Source organism: Alternaria conjuncta, assembly GCF_024043145.1.
Source record: "Alternaria conjuncta strain BMP 0040 chromosome Unknown scaffold_3, whole genome shotgun sequence".
In the NCBI taxonomy this organism is placed as follows: domain Eukaryota; kingdom Fungi; phylum Ascomycota; class Dothideomycetes; order Pleosporales; family Pleosporaceae; genus Alternaria; species Alternaria conjuncta.
Genome location: NW_026250092.1, coordinates 696,900 through 717,841, shown reverse-complemented (window position 1 = coordinate 717,841; position 20,942 = coordinate 696,900). Strand labels below are relative to the sequence as shown.

Sequence of the window (20,942 nt, the reverse complement as noted above, 5' to 3'; positions counted from 1 at the left end):
CTGGCGATGATGCAGGCGGAACAAGCCGCGTCGCGCTAGCATCGAACGGCTTAGTAACCACCACCTCGGCGCGCCGCCCCCATCACTCTTCCCGCTCAGGCGTCACCGAGACCAAACCACCAGCTCGTCGCAACTATCACCACCATGGCCACCGACAACACCAAGTACTACGAGCTCTACCGCCGAAGCAGGTACTACATGCCACTCTAGGAGAGCGTAGCAAGGAGCGCTGGCTAACAGAGGACAGCCTGGGCGGCTCTCTCACGGACACCCTGGACAACCTCATCACCGAGCGCCGGATAGAACCCCAGCTCGCCATGAAGATCCTCCTCAACTTTGACAAGGCCGTCGCCGATGTGCTCTCGGAGAAGGTCAAGTCGCGCTTGACATTCAAGGTCAGTTGCGCACGGGCGACCAGTGAGAAGCATCGTGTGCTGACTCGAAACTCCGTAGGGACATCTCGATACCTACCGCTTCTGCGACGACGTATGGACCTTTATTATCAAGGATATCAACTTCAAGCTGGACAACACCCATCAAGTACATGCCGACCGCGTCAAGATCGTTTCCTGTAACGCGAAGCGTCCTGGTGAGGCTTAGGCGGCTCAAGGGGCGGCAGGTGCACTGCAACACGGCAGGAAGGAGACAATCGCGTTCAAACAAATGCGATTGCGCAAGATGCGATCTACCGGCTAGAGCAGCTGTCTCACTACAGACCTGTGTCATCATATGCTTTCGGCGTTACGGCTAAAACGGCCTTGGAAGGCTTTCACGATACCTCTGGCATGAATAGGAGTTTGGGACTGAATGCGTCATTCGCGTTGGTTTAACGCTGATAAATTGAAACAATTATGATCTTTTGCATATCTGGGCTATCGTACCCTTTCTGCTACACTCAGATGATTGACTTCAGGTGGGAGTGCAATTCTAGTGAACTCACCTTGACTGGTAGCCGATAGAAGAGCTGGGCAGTAGACTATGACTCCCAGTAGTATGCGCACTACAGAGCACCTGCCTCATATATTGCGTCAAGATGCGACCTGCATGTACTACTACCCCATATTGACTAAGCGCGGAAGTGCACCCGGTCGTACCTTGCAGATCATCAACTTGCATCCGTGAACATCGACCTCATTCCCCGCAGCACCCCAGTACGGCCGCGATTATGTCTCTCCCGCAAACCAAATCAGCATGGCTGATGCTTGCCATCTCCAGTGGCGCATGTGCAGCTTTCAATGGCGTCTTTGCAAAGCTGTAAGATACCGCCGCGTCGCCCTAGCCCACGCTGCATACTGACGATGATGTAGCACAACCACAGAGCTCACTGCCTCCTGGTCGAGCTCCATAGCCCTGGCATTCGGGCTGAGTGCGTCAAACAAGATTGTTGAATATGCGATACGAGGGGTGCGTCCTCCCAACCTGTCATGCCTTCTATTACCCGCACACAACTAACGCAACGCGCAGCTCTTCTTTGGCATGAACCTCGTCTTCAACGCGATCATGTGGGGGCTCTTCACGCGTGCCCTTACCCTCGCTTCCTCGACCGTACGCGTCAGCATCATAAACACGTCTGCGAATTTCATCGTCACCGCCGTCCTTAGCTTCATTATCTTCAGCGAGAACCTACCGGGGTTATGGTGGCTTGGGGCAGCCATGCTGGTAGCTGGCAGTGTGATCATCGGAATGAGGGAGGAGACGGAGAAGAAGAGTGTGGTAGCTACCACGGGAGAGGCCCCACTTCTCGACCGCGATGGCGACGCGAATGTGGACGGCTTTAGAGACGACGAAGACGAAGGCGATGACACAGTCGAACTCAACAGCGTGAAGAACACAGGAGGAGATAGCAGTGACGAAGACGGCGTATTGAAATAGACAGGACACCAATCCATTGCTGCGACTGTACAATCCGGGTCCCTCCTACTGGGTGACGACAACCAATACCGCGGTACCGCGCATGCGCATGAGCTCCTACACCTCATTTTCTCGTCACCGACACATCGCTGAAAATCCCTCACCAGGCCGCCCAGCAAGGGTGCGATTAGCTTGCTAACAGGGTCCAGTGCTTTCACGAACAAACGCAGCACAATCTTGGTCCATCGCCGCTTGAGCCGGCACAGTACATTACCTCGCGCCGGGAGGCACACCTTTTCACTTTTCACTTCCCACCTGAAGTGCGCAATCTGTGGGCCAAAAAGTATTTCACTTTCTGGTTCGCTTGCTGCCCACTCTCTCTATATAAATTCCGGCGCACCCTTTCCCCCTCGACTTAACACTCCCCAAGCAGCCCCAACTCCACAGTCTTTTTACACCGACCTTTCTCCCTAAAATGTCGGACAGCCCAGTTCCCGCCCTTCTGAGGCCTACGGCCGCTGAATTTGTTCCCGGTCAGCTTGCGCATCCCAGCCCTGCGTCGAGCGAGCGCGTCTCTTCCCCTGCGACGCCGCCTCAGCAAGGCTTCAACGCTCATCCCCAGTATCAGCTCCCGCAACATCCACAGGGACTGCCATTCTGTAGCCCTGGTTTCTACGGGTATCAGCCATACCCCCTATACGATGGCTACACCCACTACTACAACCAGGTCCACAACCCCTTCGACTTCCACGCCACTCCACCCATGAACTACGTGCAGCCCCAAGGCCCTATGTGGAACCACGAACAGTTCTCCTCCATCGAGTACACCGCAGGCACGCCCGAGCCGTTCACAAACCAGCACCGCGAGGTCAACGGCGTACGGGCCGGTAGGATGCCCTACCAGAACCATCACGGGGAGCACCATCAGACTGGAAACGGTGCGGACCCCAACACCGGGTTCAGGAGGAGGACCAGGAAAAATAACCGTAAGAGGTATAACCATCGGGCGCGCGAGGACCAGCAGAACCAGGATTACGAGCAAGACCATGACGACGACCAGGACCAGGAGCAACAGCAGAAGCCTGGAGGCGAGGCCAGTGGCACCTATAGACGAAACCGTCCTGGTGGAAAAGATTAAAGAACCTTGAGATTCCCACAGCGAGCTGTACAGCGACTACAGATACCAAGGCACGATTGTGTCGATTATACGGGTGACAAGCGTTCGGGCGTTCAAAAGTGGTACGAGCAATGATGATTTGTACGACGAAATTTACGTTTATCTAGCAAGCGAAAATCTTCAAGCGCGATAATGGGAATGGAGCATGTACAGCGGCTCAACACGGCGTTTGTTACGAAGGCATGGTATGGGAGGCGTTTTGGAATTTGACATTTTCTTTCCTTTCCAGTACTTGTAATAACTAAAAAGAGGTGGACCGAGGCTGCGATTGATTTCTCTTCACGTGGCTTAGTTTTTGCTTTTCTTGCATTTGTGCGATGAGTACTTTCGAACTCATGTTGCTAGCTTGGCTATGTACATCCCCCTGTATTAATGTAATCGTCTCAGTCCCTCAATCAATCCCTTGACTTCCTCGAGCTCCACACCTAATCCCTCAATGGCCTTCCTTTGGACTTCCTCGTTTACATCCAAAAAGCGCTCCACCAGCTCTCCGTCTACAAAACGCATGGGCTCTTCCTCCTCCCTGACTGTGTTCTTGAACGCGCGGAACTTGGCAAAGTCCATGTCTCCAGGTGCGGCGACGAGGGCGCCGAGGTTGGATTGGAGCGTCATGAGGAGGTTTTGGTAGTCGGGTGAGATGAGACCGAAGAGGTAGATTGATCCCTCGACCTGGATGTAAATTAGTATTTGCATGAGATAAACGTGATGGGGTAGACTTACAGTGCCGACGAACGCTTTGGGAATGACTGCAGCGTCCGAAGTTGTCATGACATCAATCCGACGTATCCTATTCACCATCTCTCCCAGTAACATCTCAGAGCTGACGTTCAACCGCCTCTTGTCATCGTCTGTGACACCGTTCGGGTCGCGGTACAAGACCATCAGGTTTCCTTCCGCGTCGCTTTCGAGGTAAGTGTTCGTGTCTACCTCGGCTACAGCCGTAGCCCAAGTCGTCTGATAATGCCGCGCAACCTCTACAAGCCTGTCTGGCAAACCCGCCTCGCCCTTTGTATATTCGACAACGGCGAGTGACTTCATCAGGTCAGCGATGGCGATCATGGTGCCGTTGACGGTAACATCGATTGGCGCAGTCGAGCATCTGAACGAAGCTAGCTTGACCAGGTCGGGAGAACTTTGAGTCTTGAATTCGACATCGTATACCACGATAGTCTTGATGAGCGCGGCGACGATCTTGCCTTCGCAAATGGCTAGACACCTGCACCCGCCCTTTACAGCGATTTCGGTCACGAGCTTGAGTACGCGCTCAGGCGTTACCTCCAGGATGATTATGCGGCCGCGCTCTGCAGTCGCATTCTGATCGTCAAGGTATGCAGTGCCGATGACGAAGCGCTCTGCAACACCGCCTGAGCCATCTGGTAGTTCGCAACGCATGACGCATTCGATAAGTTCTTCTTCATTGAGCGCATAAGTGTCGAGCTCTTTGAACTGGATCTCGTCCACGAGCTTGAAATGACTTAGCATAATCTCCTCGCCGTGTTTCAGTATCCTCTTGATAGTTCCGAGACCGAAAGCTTTCAGACTAGGTGAGTATGCTATCCGTCGTACGGTCTCATCGACCTTCAGTGTCTGTACATGCGTTGTCCGTTCGGTGTCTACTAGAGCGATGCGGAGGTCTTCTGAGGTTGCGATGGCTACAGATCCGGGGTATGCTTCCGAGTCGAAAGGACAGACTGTCGTCGCTTTCTCTGCTGTTACAGCGGAGTATACAAGACGTCCTTCTGACGAGTAAATCAAGGATGGGTGTTCGCATGTTGCAAATACGTTGAATAGGCCGTTGCCGCGAGGTAGAGCACGGAAACTAGCTTCGCGCGTGCCTAGAACGATGCTCTTCCTTCCTGATAGCTCATGTGTTGAGGGATCATAGGCGTATGTAACGACATTGCCATCTGCTAATGCAGCAAAAAGGGATGGCGGTTGTTCCGGGAATATTTGAGTCAGTAGCAATGAGCGGGGAACGGAGTCTTCGGAGATCTGAACTGTCTTGACCGCTTCCAAGGTATCGAGAGCGCATATGGCGAGTTGGGAGTTGCTCCAAAAGCCAATGAAGCATATCGAGCTTGAGACTGACGGAAGAGCAATGCAGGCGACTTGGCTTTCGGAACCGAATTTCTTCTCTTTGACAACCTGCAGACCGTCCGCCATACTCAGAGAAACGATTGTGACGCCTCCCAGGGACACAAGAACATGACTGTCATTGATTGAAGCCGCGGTAATAGCCTGACCACCCATTGGCATCCATTCTGAAGTTATCATACCGCCGTCCAGGTCGCAGATCCGGGCTCTTCCGTTGGTAACCTGTATGACGCGCCCTTGCGAGATATTCGCAGCGGCCAGTGTTGTTTCATCCAAAGCGAGTGAAGCGAACTCGTCCACCTCTTCTACCTCGCCTTGTGGATCGAATCGGAAGATGCGCGACTCGTTGACAAAGCTGACTAGTAAGGTGTCTTCATACTGGGCAGAGGCGGTGGATCTCAGACTGAAGAGATCAGAGATCTGTTCCATTTCGCCCAACACACCAAGATCCTCTAGTCCAACTCCGCTTCTAACGCTCCGAAGACTTCCGTCTTGATATGCGCCACTACCGGTTACTATGCGGGCCTGGCCAGAAGAGTATTCATTGCTTTGCCCTTCACCAGATCTGTTGCCCATATCCATGATTGTGAAGTCAAGTATAGGCGCGATGTTGGAGAATGTCTGGACGACCTCCATCGACTTTTCCGCAATCTTGATAACTTGCGAGTCGCCCTGATGCGATCCCACAAAGACATACCCGGCATCGAGATATACCAGCGTGGATGCGCGAGATGTCTCCCCGATTACGTCAAGCTTCCATGATTGGACCTTGCCTTGGCTGCTCAAGACCAACATGAACATGTATAGGCGACCGTAATCATCGGCGAGCACAAATCGCTGTGCGTCGATGCGTTCCCAAGCCACAAAGATTGTCGCCTCGTCCAGTGGCTCGGTTTGGATTTCCCCACTCTCGTCGTCGTAGTATCCGATGGATGTCTCACCGATGACTACCAGGCCGTGGGAAGGCTCCTCGACGGGTATTAGGTGGCTCGAGCCAAGCTCCAGTTCGGTCTTGCAGGTCTCGCCTTCTTGTAGGTCCACCTCTTCGCCGGCGTAGGTCAGCTCCCGTAACTTCAGCTTGACTTGGGAGTGTGTGTCTTCGTATAGCAGAGCCATCTTGGGCTTGTCGTCGAAGGACCGTGGGCGCAAGAAGGCAGACGAGCGGACGAACATCTCGGGTAGTCTGACTGGTTGAGGGTCTCCCAAGTGGGCGATATCAGCCTCTTGCTTCCTCTTCTTTCCCCTTTGAACTAGCGGTATGACGGTCACGATGCCCTCGTAGACTTCGACAGTCATGAATCGCCCCGTTGGATCGATGTGACACCTCTCGCCCGTTTGCGACTCTCTTGCGGCATTGTCGGCCACGCTCGCAAATGATTTCTCCGTCTGTAGTTGTTTCTTCTCGGGATTCCATGACAGCGTGAAGTACATGTAGCGATCGGTTCCGACGAAGAGGTGGTCGGTCGGTGATACGGCTGGGCGGAGCTTCTGGAGCATAGTGACCTTGCCATAAATGGCTTTGGAGTGTTGGAGGGCCAATCCATCGGAAGTCTGCGTATAGAATTCGAGTCTGTTGGATTTGCTGCAATCGTATTAGCATTGGATAGATAGTGATGCATGTACCCGCGGACTGCTTACGCGACTACGAGGCAATCCTCCTCTGGGGCGAGGAAGTTGAGCTTGAGCGCATGCCGGACGCTGCTTGGCCGGTGGATGGGTGCAATGTAAGCCATGGCGATATCTATTAGAGCTTGTGGATAGCTCAAAGTACAGAACAGAACTATCGTGGTTGCCGGGCTGGGGATATCGGATGCATTCCGTCATTGAGCTGCACGGGCCGCGGCTCCACGCGACTTCGCGTTGCGGGGCGGCCGTGACTTTTGGAACTTTTGGACTTTTGGAACTTTGGGTGACCGCGACTCTTTTTGCTTGCAGCCCCGACGCGCCCACTTAAAATGGCCTGTACGTCCAGCCCTCGCTCTCCACAACACCAAACCAGACTCCGCTAACACAATGGCCAACTCAGCGGCCATGGATATCGAAGACGAGGACCCCGTCGTGGCCGAGTACGACGTCTACATCACCCCCGAGATGGCCGAGCAGCAGCTGTACGTGCTGCAGTACCTGAACCGCCCGCCCGACCAGCCCTTCACCAAGGCCACCGAGAGCCAGCCCTCGCAGCTGCGCCTCAAGAAAGAGTCGGGCTTCATCGAGGTCGACGTGCCCGTCAACATCCACCGCAACTACAACCGCGTCGCCGGTGTGCGCTGGGGCGAGGCCATGCGCAAGACCAAGGGCTTCGGCCAGAAGGCCTTCGGTATCGCGTCCGGCTTCGAGCGCACTATGCCGCGCAGCACCAACCGCCCTGGCGCCGCCGGTGAGGGAGGAGCCCCCGCAGCGCCCATTGCGACCGAGGACGACGACAACTTTGAGGAGTACGTCACCCACTTCGAGGACGCCAACGAGAAGGGCCACGTCCTCAACACCCAGACGTTCGGTGGCCAGATCATGCACGACGACGGCAAGGGCACCAGCTACATGCTTGGCACCTTCCGCGATAGTAAGTAGCGCGCGACAACAACCCTCGCTTCAAGACTGACGCGGCGCAGACGAGCTCCACCTCACCCGCTGCAACGGCCTCGTCCAGCTCCGAACTCAGTTCCACCAGATCGACGCCTCCGCCCAGCTAGAAGCCGTCCAGCGCCGCCGCGAGAAGGAGTCGCAGGAAGGCGCCAAGGTCGCCGAACCAAAGGCCTTCCTCGCCCAAGTCAAGAAGACGGGTGGTGACACTGCCGCAGAGCTGACTCAGGCCTTCATGAAGTCGACCAACCAAGAGCAGTGGCTGAGGCTCGACTACTACGACGAGAACGTACGTCCTTCCGTCTTGCACTCCATCTCGCTGGTGACAAGCTAACCATGCTGTAGGACGAGCGAGCCTTCGACGCGTACAACGACCGCCTCTTCCTCGCAGACGTTGCATCCGCGCCCAAACTCCAGTCCAAGATCGACAACAACGAGTTCCTCGACGCCGTCGGCTCCGGCGGCAAAGCCAGCAAGAAGAGGCCTAGGCGCGACGCCGAAGACCTCATCGAGATATCCGACGACTCCGACGACCAGGCTGACGAGCCATCAGTGAGTTGAGCAAGTGGATTTCGCGCGTATAACACTGGCTGTTGCGCGAAAGAGCTTCTCGCACCACCATTATTATCCGACTTGGCCATTGAACATCTATCTTCCCATTTACCTACTAGATACCCCCAAAATATTACTGAGCTGTTACTACACAATGATGCTGCAGGCCTGCGAATATCGACATGTTTCTCGTCTCCTCACGAGGCTAGAACTATTTAGTGACACCATGCTAATTTTCTCTCTCTTAGTTTGATGTAGACTTGGGCTACCAGCCGATGGGACCGAGGAATTCTCGCGGCAGACGCAGAGGTGTAAAACGCCTGCGTGGTCCCGGTGCGGTCGATTGGTACTATGCCGGATACCTACGATACGGCCGTGACCTTCGATTCGAGGCTAGATTTGGAAGTAGCTATCCGCTATCTTGTGGATATGGGCCAGGAAACTGATGAGTAGATGATCGAAATATCGAGAATAGGGACACGACGCGGGAGGGAAGGGTTGCAGCCTCGATACCATGTGGTAAGCCTGGGAGCCTTGTCGTTGTTGGTCTCTGACCAGATATCCGTGAAGGGTGACTGGTCTCTATGAGGTTGATACGTTCCATAGTCGGTTTACGATGTAATGGATCGCGCTGAATCCTTGTCCAGTGCTTTATTCGAGTTCAAAACATGTGAGTGGTCAATACGACATAGCAAGTCGTGTAACCATGGTACACACTGGCTTGGGCCGAATTCCTCTTCCACAGGCCTATGCTCTGCTTTCCACAGCTTCTACGGTAGACACTACGCCAGAGCCTGAGGATTGTGATCTCTCTCATTTGATGAGGATCGCCTTTGCTTATGTGGTGGTTATGTATTTCGGGAGTCATGAGTGGCTCGTCTCGCTCTGTGTCATCGCAGTACCATGGATGCCACTGCGCCCAGCACCCTATATGGAGAGTATCAAACAACAGCGTCTCACAGAGTGTATCTTCACAGAAAGCCTAGGCAGCTACATCGCCTTTGAGATTCTGTAATCCCACAGTTAAATACTAACGTAGACTCCAGCCAGCCTATTGAACTTCTTCTTCGTACGAGGCAAAAGCAGTTTACTGCATACCTAGGCCGCGACCATCTCCCAGGAACTAGATTAACTCATCGACTACTTCCCACCATGTCCCAACGCAGGCGCTATACATCTCGTACCGACGAAGAGATTCGCAAAGAGATGGACCCCGGACACGTTCCATATCGTATGGGCTGGCCGACACTTGCACCTCTGCCGATGGACACCGACATAGATGCGAGATGGATGATACCAGGCTCATATGAGATACTGCATGATGTGCAAGACATTCTGATAGCACATGGCTTGCTACGTGGGACTACCGCGTTCCACTTTGCGTTCCGAGTTCCTCGGGATGCTACTGAGGAGAACGACAATATTGCGCATTTGACGCTCTTCACACGGGTCGACATGTTGAAGCACGCTCATCAGGACATTGAAGATGCTATCATCAAGATCAGAGCTAGCTTCCGCGATAATTCCTGGACTGAGGATATCCAAATCGAGTGTATAGACTATCGAGCAAGGCACTCCTCCGGTATGATGTCTTTCCCTATCCGCCATGATGAGTATGACATACACCAGCAATGGGAAGCTATATCTCCAGATGTTTTGTCTTTGCTGAGCAAGCATGAATGGCTTTCGGTGGAAATCCTACACCGTGGATTGATCGACGATCGCCAGGAGTGTTCACCAACAATTGTTATCACCACGCCGACTGCGCGCAATCCCAAATGGTTTGAAATCGTGGTACCTTCGATGATGGCTGAGATTGCCAAGAGAGCTCCCGAATTCGGCATCGAAATACTGTGTGGGAAGACGATGCTGGGGGCGAAGAGGCGAAACAGCTTGACCGACAACGTCAATGGCTCATCCTACGCCAAAATAGCCGATATGGGATCCTCTCTTGGAATTTCGGGTGATGAGAAAGGATGCAGTACCTTGGGTGGATCTGTGACCCTGGCCGGCGGCATTCGATGTGGATTAACGAGCTGGCACAGCGTCCGCGATGCACGACTTGACAGCATCCTCTCCAACACAGCCAACAAGGCTCTAGGTGTCAACAACAAGACCCTGGCCAACGTACCTCAACCCATGGTATCGCCAGCGACGCTCGACCATCACGGCTACCTCAAAATGCTGCAAAAACAGATCACACTTTACCGTACTTACGCTGCTGATGGAGATTTGGAATGCAAGATGTTGCACGAAAAGAAGGATGAAGAGTACAAGGAATGCGAAAGCTTCGACCGACGTATTGGCTACGTCTACGCAGGCTCAGGTCGCCGAACTATCGAGGCCAACAAGTACACATCCGATCCTGACACCGGCCCAGGGAAAGACAAGATGAAGGCGTTGCAGCCTACATATGTGTTTCCACTCGACTGGGCGTTAATTCGTATGGACGATGCAAAAAAACGCGACGTTACCAACAGTCTGCCTGATGTTTACTCTACCAAGACGAAACTTGTCCCAAAGCAGCGGTGCAGGCAATGGTCAACCTTCAATGTCAACAAAGAAGAGGTTCATGTAGCCAAATACGGGCGCACGAGTGGCTGGACGGCCGGCACCATTAACGCTTGTATGATCATCATCAACCCTGATGCAGACGATGAGATCTCGGGTACTTATGGCATGGATGCGGAGAGCGTGGGGACGTGTTTTGGGGTGGTTAGCAGGGACGAGAGGGGGGACTTCGCTGAGTTCGGCGACAATGGCAGTATAGTATTACACGAAGAATCAGGCACACAGCTCGGTCTGCTCTTTGGAGTGACTAGTACTGGACAAGGGATGTTTCTTCCTATGGATCTCGTTTTTAAAGATATCAAAAGGGTCACTGGTAAAGACGTTATCAGACCGTGTTATGTGGGTAAGTTGGTTTCCACTCCTAACGTAATGATGTAAAGCTAATGAGGTATAGGCCCCCAGTTTGTGGGACTTACTCCGTGCGAGTTGATTGGAGAGGGTGAATAAGACTGCGAAGACATCAAAGATGGACAATTGTGCATGCAACGGGAAGTAAGAGAAAACATGTAATAGATATGGGAGCTCTGTCAATAACGGTGGCTTGTCGGACTCTCGAAGAAAGAGAATGGTTTTACCAAAGTCGATAAATAGCATGTCCCAGCTGAGGTCGTCGTGAACTTCACCAGGGCTCTCTAGGATTATTAGACATACAATATGTCATGTTATTCGCAATAGTTGCTCCAGTTCCCTATTTCATCTGTTCAATCGCATGATGTGTAGACTGCAGCTGGGTAAGGGTGAGGCTGGGGCGGTCTAATATCTGACCATTGTACGTGTCATGTGGATATCTTCAAAATGCTCATCAAAAGTAGAGATGCGATGTGCGATGCAGTTATAGTTATTCTCACTTAAGAATGCTGTCTGAATCACAGAGCCTTGGGTCCGGGTAGTAACGTGTTCATGCAATGCAGTGGATTTGAATCAGTAACAGCTTTTATTATCTACATATCGAGCTGAACAAGGAAGTTTTCGTCAAACGTATGAATCGGTACAACGGAACAACGTATCTATTTCACGCAATAAAAAAGATCATCGAACCCCCCGAGCTCACGAGATGCGGATGCGACTTCCGCGCTCACACCAAACGGGCACTCCTATGTTTTCGGTTGGTAGACCGATTGATCACATTTGAGCGTTTGGTGTTACCTCTTCCTGTAATCCCATCAATTCTCATCGCTTCGTTGTCGTTTCGCATCTAAAGCTTCATCGTAATTCCATGTTTACCGGCCTTGTGTCGTGCCAGGTTCTTCTTCTGGGCCACACTCTCGTTACAGCCCTCCACGTCGCAAAAGTATCGTATACGCTGATGCTTCGTTTGTTTGTGTTCGCGTAGGTTCTTCCGGTGGTCGTAGCCAGCGATACAGCGATTGCACTTGTACTTCTTGTGCGTCTGGTCGGCTTGTGGACCTTGTTCGCTTGCTGTGGCAGAAGATCCTGACGATGGAGAGACGTTGGCAGACTGAGTGATTTGGTTTGCCGAGTTTTTGGTAAGATCTACCATAAGAGGTTGTTGTGTTGTATTGACACAAAGCGAGGTGATTACGGTGCGATTGCTCATAGATGCAAAATCTGGCGAATTGAAGCGCTCGATAGCATGGTCGTAGCCTAAATTGCTCAATTCTAATTGATATGCCGAGAGAAGTTCGTCTGGAAATCGTTGGAGGAGCCGGGAACAGTAGTTTAGATGATCATAGTGGTCTGTCGGGATTGGGGCAGCGCGAGACGGTAGCCTCGCGCTACGTGGATTTTAGAGAAACGTTCGATACTGATTATTGTAAGTCACACGTTCAAGCACATACGACGCGGGTAAGAGGTACAGATGCTTACCGGAGTTGAGACAAAGATCTGTCAGCGACTTTGGATACAGTCCCAACGAGGGAAGGCCTAAGCCTAAATAGAGGTTGGTCTTGGTGTCGCAAAATGTGGGTTGCCGAAGGCCTTTATAGATAAAGTTTGAGCTGTATAAGGTGGGGTCGAGGATGCAAGGGGGTCTCAGTGGGCGCAGCTTCTGCCGATCGCCAAGTCCTTCACCTCAGCCTCACACGCCATATTCTGAGACCCCCGCCTCGATTTTCAGCCTTTGGCTACGGTCCAATCATATCTTCTTGGATTTAATGAGACCCCCTCACTAGCGTCATCTTGTCGCTTCTCTTTGCCTCTGGCGCTCCAACATCGGTCGGTTCCCGGTAACGTGGCTGCCCAGATGGTGTCCCCCGACGTCCGTCGTGGAGCTTGTATGATTGCCCCTCCTCAGCCCAATCTACTGTAACAGTCTAGAATCCCGAGTATAGACGCCACAATCACACCGCTTCCTCATGTCCAGGCGCGTGTTCTGACCTCGTTGACCTGTACATCGAGTTAGGAGGACGGGGACAGCCACTCTTCGGCTATGTGGATATCTGAAGGTCCTTCTGAACACCGGATGAACACGCTTCTAATAGCCATGCATACGCTGGTGGAAAAAAGAAAAGATACGAGGGCGTTATCTTTGACCTGTAGCCCGGTTGGCTGCCTGACCGGTGGTTACAGTCACAGCCTTGTTAGACGTGGGTGCGTGCGCAGTTGACAGCCTCGATCACAGCGAGCGTCATCCGCCAAGTCCAGTAGATGAGACCCCCAGTTTTACTCCTAGGGATAAACAAGTCATAACCTGACTTCTCCTTAGCGGTGAAAAGAGACCCAGCAGCATCGGCTCAGTATGGCCAGCTTAGCCCAATCAGGTTCAGATCACTTACTGTAATTCGAATACAATGAGACCCTCGCTATGTAATTAGAGATACTTTGACACTGCTGTCGCCTTGTTCTCTGCTCGCAAAAGCATAGCCTCAGCGGCATCGGGAGTAGATGAGACTCTGAGTAGAACCCATTATACCGTAGTCCGAGCCTTAGAACAGGTGCCACGATGGCATGTCTAGTGAGACCCTTCAGTTGATGACATCGCAGCAGAGACCCCCCAAAGTGTGAGGGAGAGAAGTTCCCAAAAGTCAAATATATAGAGACCGTGTCTTCGCAAGCCAGAGCGATGAACACACAAGTAATCGAGTACCCTTCCAGAGATATCGAACCCTCTTAGACCACTATCTCGTATCATACAATGGCTCCCAATACTTCGTCTTCCGCAAAGCCTACTAGCACACGTGTCTCTGCAAGTGGAAGCGATGGATGTTCAGCTGCCGATGTCAACGCCTTTCTGGGCGACATGCCTCGTAAGTCATCGTCTTCCTCTCAAATTGCTACGAGTCTTTTGTTAATCGAGCACCCAGAACCCACTATGGTGTTGCCTCAGAGCCCTTGGACAGTGTCGTCAGGGTATTACACTCGCCCCGATGGATCTGTTGTGTACATCGAGCATCCGCACCAGATCCGTAATACTGGGCTCAATAGAAGCACCAGCTCGAGCATGGAGGTTCTGACTGGAGGATACAATGGCGCTAGCGCACAGCATGGAGCGAAGAATGGCGAGTAGTACTGGCTTTATTAACTTGGTACGCGACTAGGTTGACGTACTTGTTTTGTGGCGGGATTTGCTTCGATGAATAGCGTTCTAAAGAAGATGGAAAGAGAGAGAGCATAATCTAGCCTTAATGTATTAATGTAATCCTAGTTTTATTTACTAAGGCGCTAGTCTAGAAGTAGATTTTTTTCTCTTATAATGCTACTTTTTTATATAAATAGTAAATATTATAAAGCTATAAAATTAACTTATAATACTAGCTTTCTCTTTATTTCTACTTTTACTAAAATTACTTACTATAGTAATTAATTACTATATTTACTAACGCTAGCTACTACTTAATTTTTTCTACTATTTTAAAAAAGTACTACTTAGTATATATTAGCTATAGCTATACTAAGAATAGTTTCTAAAGTAGTACTTTAAGCTTTATAAGCTTATTAGTATAAAACTTAAAAAAGCTAAGAACTAAAATATTAGTAACTTTACGCTATTACTTAAGTAAATTATATACTATTATTAAGCTTTTTAAATAAGAAGATAGCTACTTTTATTTTAAGTATATATTTTATTTACTTTTTTTTTCTATAGTATAGATTATAAAGTTTCTTAAAGAATAAAGCTATATAATAAATAATTTTATATTTAAAAGATAGAAAAAAGACTAAAAAAGTAAAATAAGCTATTTATATAATAGATATATTATAAGTTAAAATTATATTACTAGTAAAATACTATATTATAGAAATAGAGAGCTATATAAATAAAGTTTTAATATTTCTTACTTAATATAGTACTAGACCTAATTAGGTAAAGATTATAGGTTTAATCTATAATACTACTTCTTTCTTTTTTTAGAGTAAGTTCTAATACTCTTTTTATAAAAAGAAAAACTTCTATATAGTATATTATAAAAGTAAGTACTATATCTAAATTATTACTATAATAACTAAGTATAAAGAAGATACTTATATTATAAAAGCTATATAGGCTAAAGTATCTTCTATATTCTTTACTACTACTTATTATTCTTTATATTTCTTATATTCTTATAGCTTAATTATAGTACTTAGAGTAGCTTTAGAAAATATAAAGAATATATAGTATTAGTAATAGAATTAGAATTATCTATTAGTTATTAGTATACTTTAGGCGTAACGCTCTTATAGTAGTACTATCTAGAATATTATAGTCTACGCTACTCTTATCTTAATTATAGTTTAGTAAGTTATCTAAACTCTAAGTTACTATTATATAACTAGATATAGCGTAAGTTTATTATTAAAAAGCGTATTATATAAGAATATCTAATATACCTTCTTTATAAGTCTCTATTATAGTAGAAAAAGTATTAAATTAATACTAGTTTACTAAAAATAGTCTATAGTAATAGTTTTTCTATTATATAAGTAATAAGTTATAATAAAGTATTATATAACTATTTATAAAGTAAGTAGTTTAACTAGCTTTAGTAATTAGTAGTTATTATATAAATAGATTATTATTATAAAGAGATTCTATCTACTAGCTAGTATAGAAAACTAATAATAGAGTTCTAGCTTAGATAGCTTATATTAGTAATAGTTTAGAATAAAGTTTATAGAGCTAACTAGGTTTATATATAGCTTCTATAAAGAGTTATTAAAGTCTACTAAGTAGTCTATCTATTATACTTTATACTATAGAAAGCTTTTTTTATTTTAGTTAGAGTTATAAAGCTATTAGTTTATATAACTATTAAGAATAGCCTTAACTATATATTTAGTATTATTATCTATATTAGAATTAGTAAGCTTTATATAACTTTTATTATTATAAAGCTAACTTAGTAAAGGCTTTTTATTAGTAGTATAGAGTAACTATAAGTAGAATACGTTATAAGCTTATATACCTAAAGATAAGATAACTTTATAAGCTATATTATATAAAGAGAGTTTTTTTAATTTCTATAGTTATATATAGTAAGTATAAAGTATTTAGAAAATATACCTATAATAAGATTACTATATAGAGTTACTAACTACGTATTATTACTTTGCTCTATATTAACACTTTACTATAATAAGCTATATTATTAATAACTTTTATAATAATAAAAAGTTCTTAGTATTTAAAATTTAAAAACTAGTTTAGTTAAGTAGTATATAGGTTCTAGAAGTCTACTATAATCTAGTCTTTTATTTTAAACTCTAGAGCTAGTAGTTAGTACGCGTTTATATACTTAGCTTATTTTACTTAAGCCTAAGTAAGCTATTATTAGAGAAAGATTCTAAGATTCTTTAGCTTCTTAGTAAATATATTAGCTTTAATATAATTACTTTTAGCTAAAGTAGTAAGTTATACCTCTATTACTTTTATAGACTTAATACCTAAGTAGAGATTATAGCTCTTTATTATAATAAAAGTAAAGACTCTAGTACTAGTATTTACTAATATATTAGCTTTAAATTTAGCTATTAGTAGTAGTAGAGTCTAGTTATCTTATTTATAATTAATATAAGTACGTAAGTACTATTTAAGAAAAGTATTTATATTCTTTATTTAACTATTAGTCTCTAAGTAATAAGCTATAAAGAGTTTAGGCTTTATTTTAAGTTATTAATAAAGATAAGTTTAGAAGTAGAAAGTAAACTAGAGCTTATAATTAGATACTATATACTTTAGATAGCTTTCTTCTTTTTAAATAAACTTAATAAAAGCTTAGATAAGTATATTAATATATAGATTAATAATAGATATAAACTTTTTCTTCTTACTAAGCCTATTAATAATAACTAGAATATTCTTATAAGTATATCTATTATTAGTATAAGTAGATAAATAAGTAATATAGTTTATAGATATTAAAGTCTAATAGTAATCTAGAATAAGTAAGAGATATAGTAAACTATACTTCTCTTCTTAGTATAACTTTACTTATTAGTAAGTAAAGTAAATATATATATACTAGATAATATTATATATTATTTATAGCTAGTAGTACTATTAAGTAAGCTTAGTATATATTTTATACTTACTACTATATCTCTTTCTATATAAAGACTTATAAACTTAGTTTAAAACTTTTATTTAGATATTATTTATATTAGAAATATAAAGCTTATTCTATATATAAAGTAGATTATTATAAATAGTATAGTCTTCTAACTTAATACGCAGCTTCTAGTAGTTATTAACTATATTAGTAGAAAGTTAATAAAGTTTATTTCTTTTAGTCTTAATAATAGTCTATAAAAGTGTATTTTATAAGTAGATAGCGCTAATATAGTCTATAAGATTACTAGTATTATTCTATAGCGCATTATTCTTCTCTTTAAAACTTTACTACTTTTTATTATAGTTTATATTAATAGAAATAATACGTATAGCGTAGAGAGCGTAAGTCTAATAGATTATTACTACTTTACTATTATTATATATATATTAGATAATATCTAGAACTATTAGTTAGACTTAATAAAAGTAATAGTAAGTAAGAAATAATACTTACTTAGTATCTAGACTTTAATAGCTAGTAAAGATAGTAACGTAAAGCTTAGAATTAACCTAATAAGGCTTAATAACTATCTATTACTAATACTAGTAGTAGTTATTATCTATATACTTAGGTAGATTACCTAGATAATAAGTTAGTATATTAGATTTAGCGCCTTACTTACCTAGTTAGTAGATAATCTTAAAGTTAAACTTAGAAAGGTATTTAGCTTATTACGCTTATTAGTAATTAAAATACTTATTTATTATAAAGATTTAAAGCGCTTAGTAGTTAGAAAGAACTTTTACTAAGTTTATTATTTTAGTAAGCTTAAACTTTTATTTCTTAAAGATATAGATAATAGTAAGAAGCTTCTTATTATATATCTTATAATTATATTTAGCTAGATTTATCTTATAGAAAATAAAAGTAATAGATTAGAGTATACTATTATATATTTAGAATAGAATAGTAGCTATAATAAAATCTAATATATTAGTCTCTAGCTAGGTTTCTAAGTCTAAATTAAAGTATACTAGTATATCTACTATCTAGAAGGCTTTCTTAAGAAGCTTAAATAATAAAACTATCTTAGAGTTAGAGAATAAAAGAAATACTTTCTTTTCTTTAGTAGTTATAAGTACTATTAATAGCTTAGTAAGTATAGAAAAGCTTTTAATAAAGTAATAATAAAAGTTTATAAATTTTAAGAAGGCTTAGATATTCTTAACTATTCTTAGAAGTTACTATTTAAGAATAGTAGCTATCTTCTTAGAGTCTATCTCTAGCTTATTAGTTATTAAAATAAGCTCTAGGTAGTAAACTTACTTAGTAGAAAAGAAATACTTAAAAGTATCTAAGTATATTCTAGTATTATAAATCTTTTCTAGTATAGTTAGTATATAGCTCTAGTACTTACTTTTATTATCTAAGTATATAAGAATATTATTAAGGTATATAGTATAAATAATATTTAGGTAATTATAAAAAGTCTTATTAATAAAAGTTTAGAAAGTCTTTAGCGTATTATAAAAACTAAAAGATATAACTAAATATTTATAGAGTTTATAATAAGTTAAAAATACTATTTTTTCTTTACTACTTTTCTTAACGTATATAAAGTTAAAGATAGTAATAATATTAACTAGTATTATAACTTATACCTTAGCTATCTAAATAAAAGTCTTCTTAATTACTAGTAGTATATTATAGTTTTTATATATAATAGTATTAAGCTCTTAGTAGTTTACGTAGATATATAGTCTACTAGATAGCTTTTTAACTACTAGAACTAGTAAAGTATAAAGTAAAGTGCTAGACCTAATAAAGCTTTTACTAATTATCTTATTAATATATACTTTTACTACTATAGTTTCTTTATAAGTAAGACTATATATATATAGTTTTAGAGTTACTATACTAAACTTAATATCTATAATATAATTAACTCTAAAGTAATATAAAAGTAGAATATTAGCTAATTATAAGCTAAAGAGATTAAAGAACTAGTTAAGAATATATAAGAGAATAAGCTTACGTATTTACTTATTACTTATTAGTAGATATTTTATCTTAGCTATATAATATTTAAAGTTCTCTTAGATAATAGAAGTAAGATCTATAACTTAGTTTTTAAAGATAGAAAGATTATAGTTATTTATAAATAGATTCTTAAGTTACTTAATTTTATTAAAGTAATAGAGTTCTAACTAAACTACTAAATTAGAGTTCTTAGTAGTAGCTAGATAGACTATATCTACGCTAATTATTAAGATCTTAAGGTCTTTTACTAAAGTAGACTTACTAGCTATCTTTTAAGATACACTTTTAAGTAGTTAGTTCTTATATATAGTATTCTAGAGCTTATTCTTAAGATAGTTAATCTTATAATTTTTATAATTAAATATTATAAAATAAAAGCTACTAAAGCTTAAAATAAGCTTATAATAATCTAACTAATATTAAATAATAGAGTTAGTTAAATACTAGATATATAATATTAGACTATAATTAAGTATATTATTCTAAAAAGACTAGAGATAAATTACTACTAAGCTATAATAGTAATTCTAAAGTATTTATAGCTAATACTAAGTTAGCCTAAACTCTTTAGAGCTAAAACTTAATATTATTTTCTCTTTTAGAGTAGATTACTTTTAATCTACTTCTAAAATTATTTAATAGGCTAGATAAGGTAACTATAGCTTATAATAAGCTATTTTAGCTTATAATAGTCTATTCTAAGCTAGCGTAAGTATATTATATTTATAAAAAAGTAGAAATTTATTATAAAAAGTAGTAGTTCTAGAAAATTACGTATAAACGCGCGCGTAAGGCTACTACTTATACTAGTAGAGCTAGTGTAGGCCTATACGCTCTAAGTATTTCTAGCTAGTTAGATTTTTCTTTTTTATTTTTTACTCTCTAATTACTCTATAATAGTAAGTATTAGCTTTTTTTATTTATTATTTCTAGAATTTTAAAAAAGTCTAAAGCAATTTATTATAGCCTATTTTAGAGTATAATAGAGTAGTTTAGCTTAAATTAGAAGTTTCTAGTATAAATTATACTAAATTACTACTAACTAGCCTTTAGTACTCTAACTAAGACTATTAACGCGTACTTTATACTAATTTACTCTCTTTCTATTTATATCTACTTTTTATACTTTATATTACTCTATTTTAAGTCTTAATAGCTTTTTTTATCTTAACTTAACTATAGTTAGTAATAATTAGATTACTATAAGCTACTTCTATATACTTAGACTTCTTAAGATTAGTTACGCGCTATATACTAGTTACTTATAGTTATAAAAGCTTAATAAGCTTTATATATTTAACTACTATAGCTATACTTTTTTAGTTTTTAAAACTAAGAAAAAGTATACTATCTTTACTAGTATAATTAAAAAGATTACTAGTATACTATTTAGAGATACTATTACTTAAACTATTCTATATAGCTAGTATTAGGCTATAAATAAGTAGTGCTTTACTATAAGTACTTATTTTATCTTTTTCTAGCTACTATTACTTTCTATTAGCCTCTATAAGGCTAATATATAGTAAATAGCTCTAAAATAAGTAGTTTTAGTCTATTTTAGTCTATTTTAGACCTTTTTACACTAATACTAACTAATATAGCCTTTAGAGAATTTTATTAACTTAGAAACTATATATAAGATT

At 42.5% G+C, this 20,942-nt stretch overlaps 6 protein-coding genes across 6 annotated transcripts; 5 read left to right on the top strand and 1 right to left on the bottom strand.

The window, feature by feature from the left end:
- Nucleotides 1-144: 144 nt before the first annotated feature.
- TOA2 (Transcription initiation factor IIA small chain (TFIIA 13.5 kDa subunit)) lies at nucleotides 145-600 on the top strand (the record flags this gene model as incomplete). The annotated part of the gene is made up of 3 exons (XM_051466481.1): nucleotides 145-191; nucleotides 248-395; nucleotides 454-600. The coding sequence occupies 3 exons, from the start codon at nucleotides 145-147 to the stop codon at nucleotides 598-600; spliced, it is 342 nt and encodes a 113-aa protein (XP_051329336.1).
- Nucleotides 601-1,165: 565 nt separating this feature from the next.
- J4E85_002200 (uncharacterized protein) lies at nucleotides 1,166-1,872 on the top strand (the record flags this gene model as incomplete). The annotated part of the gene is made up of 3 exons (XM_051466480.1): nucleotides 1,166-1,254; nucleotides 1,308-1,404; nucleotides 1,465-1,872. The coding sequence occupies 3 exons, from the start codon at nucleotides 1,166-1,168 to the stop codon at nucleotides 1,870-1,872; spliced, it is 594 nt and encodes a 197-aa protein (XP_051329335.1).
- Nucleotides 1,873-2,326: 454 nt separating this feature from the next.
- J4E85_002199 (uncharacterized protein) lies at nucleotides 2,327-2,989 on the top strand (the record flags this gene model as incomplete). Its single annotated transcript, XM_051466479.1, has 1 exon — nucleotides 2,327-2,989. One exon carries the CDS (start codon nucleotides 2,327-2,329, stop codon nucleotides 2,987-2,989), a length of 663 nt encoding a protein of 220 aa, XP_051329334.1.
- A 408-nt stretch (nucleotides 2,990-3,397) lies between these two features.
- J4E85_002198 (uncharacterized protein) lies at nucleotides 3,398-6,855 on the bottom strand (the record flags this gene model as incomplete). Its single annotated transcript, XM_051466478.1, has 3 exons — nucleotides 3,398-3,697; nucleotides 3,749-6,704; nucleotides 6,761-6,855. 3 exons carry the CDS (start codon nucleotides 6,853-6,855, stop codon nucleotides 3,398-3,400), a joined length of 3,351 nt encoding a protein of 1,116 aa, XP_051329333.1.
- Nucleotides 6,856-7,135: 280 nt separating this feature from the next.
- On the top strand, nucleotides 7,136-8,263 carry J4E85_002197 (uncharacterized protein; the record flags this gene model as incomplete). The annotated part of the gene is made up of 3 exons (XM_051466477.1): nucleotides 7,136-7,682; nucleotides 7,732-7,991; nucleotides 8,048-8,263. 3 exons carry the CDS (start codon nucleotides 7,136-7,138, stop codon nucleotides 8,261-8,263), a joined length of 1,023 nt encoding a protein of 340 aa, XP_051329332.1.
- Nucleotides 8,264-9,406: 1,143 nt separating this feature from the next.
- J4E85_002196 (uncharacterized protein) lies at nucleotides 9,407-11,272 on the top strand (the record flags this gene model as incomplete). Its single annotated transcript, XM_051466476.1, has 2 exons — nucleotides 9,407-11,168; nucleotides 11,220-11,272. 2 exons carry the CDS (start codon nucleotides 9,407-9,409, stop codon nucleotides 11,270-11,272), a joined length of 1,815 nt encoding a protein of 604 aa, XP_051329331.1.
- Between the last annotated feature and the right edge of the window lie 9,670 nt (nucleotides 11,273-20,942).